General features: G+C 40.1%; 1 protein-coding gene across 6 annotated transcripts in view; it reads right to left on the bottom strand.

The window, feature by feature from the left end:
* Window positions 1–12,014, bottom strand: part of mllt10 (MLLT10 histone lysine methyltransferase DOT1L cofactor) — a 38,024-nt gene that overhangs the window by 10,785 nt on the left and 15,225 nt on the right. For 3 of the 6 annotated variants that reach the window (XM_077508780.1, XM_077508776.1, XM_077508777.1), the window contains 5 exons: window positions 8,395–8,493; window positions 7,774–8,107; window positions 6,873–7,082; window positions 5,497–5,967; window positions 776–936 (listed from right to left, as the gene is read on the bottom strand). In XM_077508780.1, coding sequence (XP_077364906.1) covers window positions 776–936; window positions 5,497–5,967; window positions 6,873–7,082; window positions 7,774–8,107; window positions 8,395–8,493 — 1,275 coding nt within the window. The remainder of the gene's footprint in view (window positions 1–775; window positions 937–5,496; window positions 5,968–6,872; window positions 7,083–7,773; window positions 8,108–8,394; window positions 8,494–12,014) is intronic. The other 3 variants (XM_077508778.1, XM_077508779.1, XM_077508781.1) reach the window with 1 other exon arrangement.

Raw genomic sequence — 12,014 nt, 5'->3', positions numbered from 1 at the left:
TATGAGGTCAATATTCAATTCAATACTCAATTTTTAAAAACTAAAACAGATTGTTATTGTTTTTCTTACCCCAGCTAATCATTTTTAAAGAGAAAAGAGTTTTTGAAATTTTTGAATATGGTCATCTTAAAAACTTTATAAAAATGTATTCAAAATAAGTCGTGTTTTTCTAACCCCACTGTATTATCAAAATAACAAATTTGTCAATCACAAATGTAGCATAGTTAGCCTAGCATGAGTGCACCTGCTCTGAGAATGTTTCATTTTTAGAAAATTTAATCAGGATTAAAAACATAAATAAATATATAAATAAATAAATAAATAAATAAAACATCGCTTGATTGACAAAATAAAGAATTTTTCTATGAAAGCCACCAGTAATTGAAATTGGCGGGCAAACACCAAAAGCGGCAAAGGAATCTTCTGAATTGTGAATAAACCTGAAGACCCCAGCGTGTGCGCAGCACTATCAGCTGTCCAATAACTCACCGAGAATAGACAATTCACACAAGGTCAGGACGCCTGTGCCTCACACATAATTAACGTGCCATGCAGAGAGATTTGCCTCGGAAGATATTTTAATTAGTGAGCGGTGTTTATTTGCGCGTCTGCAGTTAATCTACGCTTCATCGTAAAGACGTTGCATTGGCAGCGGGTGCTGAATAAACTGCGTGTGTGGAATTTTTTATTTAGTTTTTTCCCGGTGTGAAAGAGCCAAACAGAAGGATAAGTGTGCTTGTGTGTCGTCAGCACGGCTCTTGTGCTCCCGACTCACGTGTGTGGCGGCCGTGCTGGTCAGGGGTGCGGTGGCGGTGAAGGGAGAGGGAGGGGCCAGTGAAGATGTGGCTTGCAGTTGGTCTGATGCGACTCCGCCCATTGCAACAGCGCCGGGGCCCGACGACGACGACGACGACCCATCGCCGCTGGAGAAAACACCTGTGAACAGTCCGTTCAAAACATTGATTTGATTTTCAATACAATAAAGTTAACATGCTTTTGATGTGATATATATATATATATATATATATATATATATATATATATATATATTTTAATAAAACTGTGTCAGTGCTCTTCTAGGATGTTCTCCACCAATTACTTTTTATTTAATTTTTTTTAGATTGATTTTTTTGGGGGGAATGGATAAAAACAATTTTAATAATTTAAATACAAAACACACAGCGACTAATTTTTGTTTCTTACATTTGTTGAAAATGTTCCCAACTGGTTAAACTAAAAATAATACATTGAAGGGAATTTTAACAGCGTGCTGAGCTAACAATTTAGACCCAAATATAACATTTTCAGTCAAATAAAATTAAATAAAAAAAAAATGCAGGTTTCCTGTAGGAAAGGAGTTCAAATCAACACCCAAAACATGAAACACAAAAAATAAATATTTAAGACTGCAAGGTGCAGGAAAGCAATAAAACCTAAAAATTAAAAAATATATAATTAAAACAACATTTTATATGCACATAAAATAAAATGAGCAAGGCTGTTTCCGCACATTCATGTGTGCATGCCTCATCCCCTTATCTCAGCCTGCCTCGCATACACACGCACACACACGCCTGTGCTCAGCCGCTAACCGGGGATAAGCCCTGCCCCAGCCCCCTTTGACCTCAGCAGAGGTGGTGGTAGGGGGGGGAGAGAGGGCCCCTCAGTCCCACAAAAGCCTGAATGGCTCAGGGCAGCATACATTCACTGGGGGAACAAGAGATCTTTGTGCCAGGAGGGGAGAAGGGAGATGATGGGGGGGAGCGGGAGCTATCTATACACTACATGGGTCTACATACTATTTATAACACTTTGTAATATGCACCAGAAAAATGGTAACGCAAAAGCTGGTCTGCAGTCACACAGAGGGCATATGTGCTCCTGTGAGATGTTCAGCAGCTGGATGAGAGGCCAAACCAACAATTTATTAGTTTTGTTCACATCAAATATGAATAGCTTCTTACACCTATTGATGCACAAAAAAAAAAAAAAGACGACATTGTATGAATGTATGAGCAGCTCAAGGTTCAATTAAACATTTATGATTGTTTATTAGGTATGATGACAATATTTTAACTTATAGCAACCATTCCATTATGAAAAAAAAACAATTGTAATTCACTCCTTTGCTTAAATTTAAAGATTGGGGAATCAACTTTTGACAAATAAAAGTAATCCCAGTAGGGGAAAAAACACGGTTCAAATAAATAGCTTCTAATTATTTAAAAACAAAAACAAAAAACTGTAGCCCAGAAGAGCCAAAGGAAAATGTAATAAATATCACCCATGGCACAACACTCAAATAAGACAAATGTTTTTAAATTACTGCATTTGATGGGGCTTACAACTTGCCCAACAATGTCTTTTTATAAAACTTATTCATATGCTCAGTAACTAATTGAACTCTGACTCACATCCTTTCCTTTTCCCTGCTCAGATCATCTGTAACGTTCTAAAATACGTACAGCAATTAAGTCGGATTGATTTTCTGCTTTTATGAGAAAATATTGTTGTCCTTTTATGGATCGTTAATTTGAACTGCAAAAAAATTGGCATCATGTCGTGGTTTTAAAATGCAGAAAAAGCACGAGTGTGTGTGTGTGTGTGTGTGTGCGCGCACACATTAAAATAATATCTTTTTGGATCAATTATTCAAATACAAATTTTGGTAGCCTAAATAGTTGAACTATTTTAAGCACAATCAACCACAATGCTCTAGCTTGTTAACTGTAATTTGAGACTGCTCAATCAGACCATTCAGAATAAAATTCAGTAAAAATACATCAATATTTTTCGGTTAAAAAAAAAATATCAAAGAATATGTTTCGGATTTGTAAACCTTTGAAAACACACACACGGAAGTATGCCCACACACACTAGCACACAAACGCATAAAGTTGCATCAAAAATAATCAAAACAAAAACACAAATGTATTACAAATAAAAATAAATTGTTACAGGGGAAAAGTCATGCCCCTTCTTTTTTTCTTATTCTCCACCACACACAGACATTGAACAGAATAAATTCTACCACGCATAAACGAACACACGGGTCTGGCTACAGACCACCTCACCCCCCCCCCCCCCCCCCCCCCCCCCCCCCCCCCGTCAAACATTAACCTAACCAAAAACGAAGCCCTGCCTCTCACCACCCACCAGCACATATCTATCAAGCTAACTATCTATCCATCAGCATGGTGGAGTAAGCAGGATGAAGGGGGAAGGAGGGCAGCCAAGGATTCTCCCCATTACTGCCCTACATTAACCCTCAGCTAAATATTTACAGTGTGAAGACGAACACATGATTAACACACACACACACACACGCAGGCACACACAAAATGCAAGGCCATATCAGCACCCTTTCCCCTACCTTCTCACACCAGCGGTGGTAACAAATGACACCGAACTACGATAGGGAAAAGCAGCAGACACGCCACACACATGGAATTTATAGCTGCTCGCAGCTCTAGTTATTATTATTTTATATTATGTATACAGCCACAAAATAAAAAAACAGCAAAGTAATACGTATGCAATTATAAATGGTTTTGGAGTGGCTAATGGCTACCCCTTTCAACACATAATTGTGGTAAAGCTAAAGTACACAAATTTACTGTGACACTTAAATTATTAGAATATCCGCACCATGCAACCACTGAGGTAAGTGACACAATTTAGAGTTTACAGTTAAGTAAGCAAATTGACCACTTCAGCTTCATTTTATTTTCAGTTCTGAAATACTTACTCTAAGAGTTAAGCACCAAATTAAACCAAAAGAAAAAGAAAAACCTTGCACATTAATTGCAAATTAGAGCTATACAAAAAAAAAAAAAAATTAACAAAAAATAAAATAGAACTCAACAACATTAGTAGTGGTGCTGAAGCTATTAAATATATTTTCTCAGCACTCAGGCAGCAACACAATAACATCATATTTCGGTCAATACCGTAGATTATTAGCATTTTGGAAAATAAGCGTACGTCATTATCAGATGAGGAAGGATGTCAGAAGCGGCGAAAAAAGGTAAGAGCAGGGGGCTGGGAGACAGTGAGGATAAACAAAAAGGTGGTAATCTTGGAAGAAAGTGGAAATGCGGGATGTATGCGAGAGCTGTACTGAACCATTTCCTCCAGCAGAGGGGAACTCCAAAGCAGTTGCCAAGCAACTGAACACAAAGACGAAGAAGAAAAAAAAAGAAGAAAAAAAAGCTGGGTAGCTCCACACACACACCAAAATTTCATTGCAGGAAGCCAATTACAAAGGTTTGTATTACCGTTTTTAAGGACTAATGTTGATAGTTACAGGTAATTGTTAATATCTTTTCCGTCCAATAGAAATAGGTTGTCATTTCCTTTTAATGTTATCATTTGGATGAAAATTGGATAAAATTACCAGACATAATGGTTTAAAGTAGAGAAAGACGCAACAATGTAGCAACGGCTTGGTACTTTGGCTTAACATGGTGAAAAGCAGCTTTTGTATTTTAAATGGGGTATAAATGCAGCTCTTTGCTTGAGTCACCACTAGCAACAATTAATATAAACTGTGTTCCAATTTATTTGGTAAATTTTGTTTGTTCATTTTCCTAAATTCGTCAATACAATTAGAATAGTGAATCCATTTAAAAAAAATAAAATAAAAAATCACCAGTATTATACAAACCTACCAGAACAGCAGATGTTTTAGAACAAATATCTGAAGAAATTGAGCCACACACACTATGACTTTTACACAACAGTATGATAATCTCATTTAAATATTCTCAAGATGTCAAGTGTTTTCATGACTTTTCCATGGCCTTTGTATTTTATACACTTTGCATGAATAGAAAGAGCTCTTTCCAGTATCCTCACATGCACAAAAACATCACTTTTCAAGAAAACAACACAAAGTAATGTTTGTTGAACCATTAAATCGTTGAGAGAGCAAGTCATTTTCAACACTTTAGGTTGTCAATAATTTGTAAACATAACAGACCCACATGGGGACTGAGAAATATTATTGATAAGTAAAAAAGTATGAAATTGACCAACCTTGCTCAGAGGAGGTTTTACATTTTACAGTGACAATATAAGCAAAAAGCTCTCCATGGAATTAAAAACTATAATGTTTACGTAATTTAAATCTTATACACATAATAGTGTGTCGATCCTCAATGCCTTTCATTTTAGATCATTTATATCAAAATTACAGTAATCAGGAGAAAACGGATGAAAGACATGATAAGCCGGTACATTTAATCAATTCATGTTCAAGGTTGGAATTATTTTCTGGTATCAATGAAAAAATAAAAATTCATCCCAATTAAGCTTGGTTGAACACCTTGAAAACGCCACAAATGAACATGTCAAAAACAGCATTTCCACAACTATACCAACACTTTTGCCTCAGTTTTGTGGTTTGGCCTTCAATGCCTTCTTTGCAAATGGCTGTGCCAAAATCAGAGTGTGCGCTCACAGAAGCGGAAAGGTTATATTTCTGTGCTCTCTCACCTGGCCCGCTGCTGCTTTGCAGACTCCCATTCCTGAGGAGTGAGGGGGACTTCTGAATCCCGCAGCCAACACCTATGACCCCGAGACCCCTCTCTCCTCCTCCTCCTCCTCCTCCCATTCCTAAACCACCGCTGGAGGCTGAGCCAGGCCGGCCGGAGAGCGTCGAGGAGGAGGAAGAAGTGGGGGCTGTGGAGGAAGAGGAGGAGGTGCTGGCCGTGGAAGTGGTGGGCAAAGCAAGGGAGGGTGATGACTCGGGTGGCTTGACGTCTGTTGTGAAGCACGGTCCAAATCTGTTGCGCCAGTTGCCTTTCTTTTTCCTTTTTATTCCATCCTCCCCTCCTGCCGTGGTTGCTCCAGCGATCCCCGGTCCGGTGCTGGAGGGCTGTGGCCGTTTGTAGGCAGCCGGGCTACTGAGGCTCGTTGTCTCACTGGCTGAGAGACTGTGGGAATTCTCATACAGCTTCCCGCCCACTGCAATAATTAGAAAGTAGCAATGAATATTCAGCCTTTTTTTTTGTACATTTATCAGAAGATTACATTTATCAAAAGAAATGACTTTGGTTTTAAGTGGGATATTGATTAAAAGTGGGGGGAATAAATGTTTCATTTTCAAGCAAAAAACAAAAACAAACATGTACACCTCCATTAACACAGCACATAAACACTAAATGTATCATCAATAAGACAATTATACAAGACAGACTCTCACACAACTGACATTTGTTAGCTTCTCAAAATTATCAAGGACTACTAGGCTGTCCTTTATTTTCCAATGTTTGACATAATGAATCCAAGCTAAGTACAAAAGAATCTGGATTGACTCAAGGTCCTGTGAGATGGGAGTTTGACCTTGCTGCCGTCTACAAGTACTTCCTCATGTGGGGTTTTGATGGGTCTCTTTAATTTCAAAAGACCATACTACTAGGGATTAAACTGTATTACTGCTATTTTTTAACCGATGAACTGCGAAATTTCAGACTGTTAATATTTTCATTATAAATATTAAATCTCATTAGTACAGTGACGTCACTGAGAATTGTACTAGTTTTTTTGTTTTTTTTTAAACTTACTTCCCCCATAATGTGTATGACACGCTGCAACATTTTCATACATGTATTTGTGACACGATTACTTTTTGTTTGCTTGTTTTTTTTCCCCTCTCTCTCAATGCATTATGGCCATCAAATATATGCATATTCGTGCTATTCGCGGGCTGGCCCAGTCCCTATCCCCGAATAGCATCATCCCACAGTCTTAATATCGTCCTTATGCTGACGGCAGGCATAATTGTAGTCACTATAACCGTAATGTAAAACTTCCACACAGTCTCACATGTAAGTGTACTCGTCATCAAATCACGTTTAGTTCACCATCACCTGCAGGAGCGGTCGTTGCAAGAGAGCCAAAAAGATTTGTTGTTCCCTCCGAAGCACCGCTCTCTGAACTCGGCTTCACGAGGCAGCTGAACGACGGCGGCGACGAGAAGGAAGTCACGCCTCCCGTACGCAAGGAGGCGTCGACGAAGCTTAGGAAATCAGAGGATGCGGGGGCAGCGGGTGTCTTGCTGGCACTCGTCAACAGCAGCCCTTGGTAAGACAGGTGTATGAAGGAGAAGGCAGAGGAAATGGGATAAGACAAGTGAATATGGAACTGTTTGAAATGGGTGTGAAAAACCAATAGAGGATGAGAGAACGCTCGGGACGGGGCAGACATTAAGGGTGTAACATCTCCCTACTAATGTTTTTGCATTCCCATCAACGTGGGAACAGGAGAAACAAGATGACCAAAAATAATCATTAAATTTCGTTTTATTAATCTCCATCCGCTCTAAAGTAAGCCCCCGCTCTTCATGCCGTCCTCCCACAAAGGAAGTACGCAGGGGGATGAATACACTTTGGTACTCCTAAGATAGACAAAGCACACACCTGATGAGAGCTCAAGGTTCTGATTATAGAAAACACAAAAGCTTAGTGTAAGCACTGGCTCTGACCTCCCCCACATGTCTGTGTGTATCTTTTCTCAGACAAGTACCAAGATTATAGGAGCCAGGGGCCACAGACAAAACATTGCTATCAAGGCCATACACACACACACACACACACACACACACACACAAAAAAAAAAAAGTCTGGTGTCTGGTCAGAATCCAGTCACACAGGATAAACACATTTGCAGGGTAGACCACCAGATGATCCGACACTTTGTGACCATGTTTGCAACTGCAGGCGCTTTGTGTAAAAAATTAACATTCAGAAACATTTGCAGCTATCAATTTACCTTGGTGGAAAGGCCCAGTGGAGGCAGACACAGATGTGGAGGTTGCCATGGTGACCACAGCAGAAGGGAGCGCTTTCCCTGAGGAGGCGAGAGACTTCCGGCCACCCCTCTGTCCCACTGCATGGCTTCCACCGGCACTCTTCTTGTTTTTCATGTCAGGCGCCACCTTCCCGCCGTCAGTTGCAAGAAGGTCCTTGGAGCTGCCCATAGAGTGAGTGGACGACACTTCCTGAAAGTTGGCGTTGGTGAAACGGGCGCTACCGTCATCCAGGCGCTTCTGTGAGGATGCGGAGAGAGCTGGACCCCCTCCCACTGAACTGCTGCTGTTGTAGGTCTGGAGGTGGAAGGTGGAAAGGGAACATGAATGCGGAATAATGATTGTTGCAGGAAAGGGAGCACAGAAATCATTATTAAATGAAAGCATTTAATCTAGACAGACACCAAAATGGAAATTGGTTTGGCAGTTTATGTAATTCAGCTTGCTAACAAATGACAAAAGAAAACATGTCTCCTTCCAGGGGAAGTCAATCCACTGATGACCAAAACGAGAACATTTGGCTCAATATAGGATTTTCTATTTAAAGAGCAGTTCACTACAGAAAAGAGAAGGCTGCCCCTCACCTTCTCTGGGACCATGATGTTTGGAAGAACAAGGGAAGGGGACATGTCCATGGAGGTCTTCTTGTGTTTGGGTTTGTGTCTGTCCCGTTCTTTGTGTTTCTGAGTATTAAGAGTACAAAAAAAAAAAAAAGGAAAGGAAAAAAAAAAAAAAGGGAAATAACACATAAGCAAGGCTAAGCTAAAAAATATTTGTTGACATCTCAACATGTAACCATTGTGGGAATGATTATTTCCAAAAAAGATAGCGAATAAATCAGAGGAACGGCCGCGGAGTACATGTGTGCGTGCGCACGTGTGTGTGAAGGAAAAAGCATTACATTTCAAAGGATCACTCTAAGATGAAAGCTTCACAAACACAAAGAGAGTGATTGCGGAGAGATGAGGGGAAAATAAAGCTTTGGGAGCAACAGGAATTCAGCCTGCTGAAGTTTGAGAGTAGTGTGTCTAAGTGCCTCGTGCCCGAGTGCACAAGATCTCATTGTTTCATCCCATCATACCCTCCTTCTTGGACCATAGCATCTCAATTTACACCCTCTCCATTTCGCACACCGCCCGCCCTCCTCTCTTGCACCCGTGAGGTGCTGACCGGGTGCCGGCGCATTTGCACCTCACATGAACACCCCACACCCTGACACCTCTTTGCACACGCATACGGACAGACAGATGCGCATACAGACTATTACACGCACACGCCGTCAGTTAGACAGACTGCGAAAATGTGCATCAATCCTGTATTGGTGCCGTGACAACTCAGAAGCAGCACAACCGCATCTCCTCCTCCCCCCCCTGCATTTCTCCCCTCAGGGTCTCATTGGGAAATGATCACATGAAAGCTGGTGACAGTTTAGCCAGACTTCCGCACTGAGTGGCAGTTAACAGACCCCACCAGCCGAAAGAGGAGATAGCAGCTCCACTGGAACATGCTTGTAAGCTGCCTTTCCGCTAATGCTAATTGCCTGGCCTCAACATGTGCGTATTTGTGGCTGAAACTAAAAACTGCGGCTACAATTGAGCAACCCCGGTCATTATACTTGATTAAAATTTACATGTCATACCATAAAACTTTGTCTGTTTACATTTAATACATATTGCTGTAAATGTAAACATGTTTTCTGCAAGAACATTTGGTCTATCTTACTACTCTTCTGTTATTTTTTTTTTTACCAAAGAAGGCAGGTGTTTTCAGTTAAACCGGTCTGAAAACCGGTCTGGTGGTAGTGGTGATGATTATGATCACGACAAGCCACAATGTTCTGCCAGCATGATGGCTCCTTGGGGGGACAGGAGAGGAGGTTTGCGCTTTTTTAAAATTTAGTTCACATATGATTATTATTATTTTTTTTGTCATGTCTGAACATTGCCAACACATGCTCTAATAGAACACAAATTAACATCAAGAAATTTGGAGCATTGAACACCGGAGTGGTTCAGCAAAATTGAATGAAATAACTTGCACTTAAAGAACAGAGTAAAAACACAGTAAAGGCGACGGCTGAACATTATTTATGGTGGCTGTTGCAGCTATACACACACAAATATACTCACACCCAAACAGACACACACATCAAGAGAATCTGAGTTTTGCCAATATATAGCACAACAATGGCATGTAATAAGTTACCAATCAATCTGCATTTTAATATAAATAGGAGTAGGTTTCGATGACCTCCAACATTGTGTAATGTACTTATTTTTATCAACTATAAACTAAATATATAGTAGATTACCGGTAAGTAGCTAAAAAAGGAATAAAACAAATATTACTCAACTTGGTCAAGAGAACAAAAATTATTCGTTGGTCACGTTTAAGATTTTAAGGCTTGCGGTTTATATTACTTGATCAATAAGGATGTCAGCAAGCCAAAATGCAAAAGAATGAAAATACTTAAATTATCCATCCATTTCCCGAACCGCGTATCCTATTTAGATTAGTTGAAAACTAATGCTGGTTAATACATCACATTCTAGTACTGAGCATACTACTTACACCTAACAATGAGAACACATTTTCATGTATTTAATTACTACAGCACAATTATAAATTTCACCATATATTTTGTCTCAATGATTTTTAGTCAATCACTCATTTGTAGGAAACAATTTTGAAAAATGTATCTAATTCATAATGAAAGTAAAAAATCTTGAGAGAAAAGAAATAGTGGCCAGAAAGAGACAGATTCTAAAATGTTTTGTATTCTTTCATTAACATTCCATAGGTTCGTGTTGATGCAGCAGCCAGGGTCAGATATCACTCATGCATGCACGCGCACCCCCACACACACACACAAACCCAAGACACTGGGCGTGAGAACACACACACACAACATAACCTTACACACCCTTATCAATCAGGTCAATTGATTATAAAGGCGGAGACAATGTCTTTCAGTTTGCGCTCGCCCCCTTTTTTTTTCTCCGCTGGCCACCATTAGCCGCAAGCTCATTTGACATGTCCAAACGCTCTTTGAAAGTGTGTGAGGTAAATATGAGTGCGGCAGAGGACGAGGTCCACATCTATTTATCAACAACGGCCCAAACAATGAGCGGACCGACAACAGACTGACACCCACTCCGTCTATGTAGAATAAAGATCATGAGACTCATTAGGAGTGAAACATTTGCCCAAATGTTTGTTGACAGATGTTTTAGGCTCTAACTGCACATGACTGATACATTTGGTCAAACAAATAAATAAGCCTCCAACAATGCACATTAGCATCAATCTTGTTTTGTGGATATGTCAAACCATTATTCAACCTATGAAACAAGGGAGGGTGATGGCAACAAAATCACTGATCACTATATCCCCGTTTCATTTTGCCACAAAATTAGAATGTGATGATAAAACTTGCACAACCTCTCAATTAACAGCAAAAACGTCACTAGTAGAGGAAGAATAAGAGATATAATATACTGCTTGTTTGTTCGCAACCATTCAAAGGCCTCAGGAAGAAGCTAAGAAGGAAGGCGAGTCTGGAGAGGTGAGGGAAGACAGGGTGAAATAGAGGAACAGGAAGTGAGAGAGGTATGGGGGTATAATCTGCCCTGGCCTGGCAGGAATTCCCCCGCGCCGTTTCCTGCAGGATTTGCGTGTGTTTCCTGGAGGCCTTTTCTAAGTGTCCAGTGTGAAAGATCTTTTTAAGCCCCTGCTGTATTTTGACTGGAGGGTCTAACGAGGTGAGCAGAACTGATTGGACGTGTACAAGCAAGCACACAAACATATGAACGGCACACACAACTTGGTGACGCGGAACCTCGGTTCATGAACATCCTCACTTATTTTTTTTTTTTTGTGCCTCTAAATTAGCCTTCAGTGTAGCTCTCAATAAAGTTAAAAGTGCAAGTGATTGTGCTATTAGGAATCCCTGGAAAATGTTGTGGTTCTTCCAGCACAAAGTGAGCTTTTGCTGGTGGAACTGGGCATGTGCCTCCACGTAATGTTTTTATTGATTTGTTTCTTCTGAAGACCTGTAAATGCATTATAGGGGCAAAATCAAAGAAACAACGAATAATCAGCTAAATCAATCCTTTTTATATCCGGTGTGCATCTCATGGAAAAGATGATTCAATACGCATCTCGAGACACAAGATGCGATACGGTTCAACTATTCAAGGATTAA

The sequence above is a fragment of the Festucalex cinctus genome, chromosome 20 (genome assembly GCF_051991245.1).
Source record: "Festucalex cinctus isolate MCC-2025b chromosome 20, RoL_Fcin_1.0, whole genome shotgun sequence".
NCBI lineage: Eukaryota > Metazoa > Chordata > Actinopteri > Syngnathiformes > Syngnathidae > Festucalex > Festucalex cinctus.
This window is presented reverse-complemented; position numbering and strand designations above follow the sequence as displayed.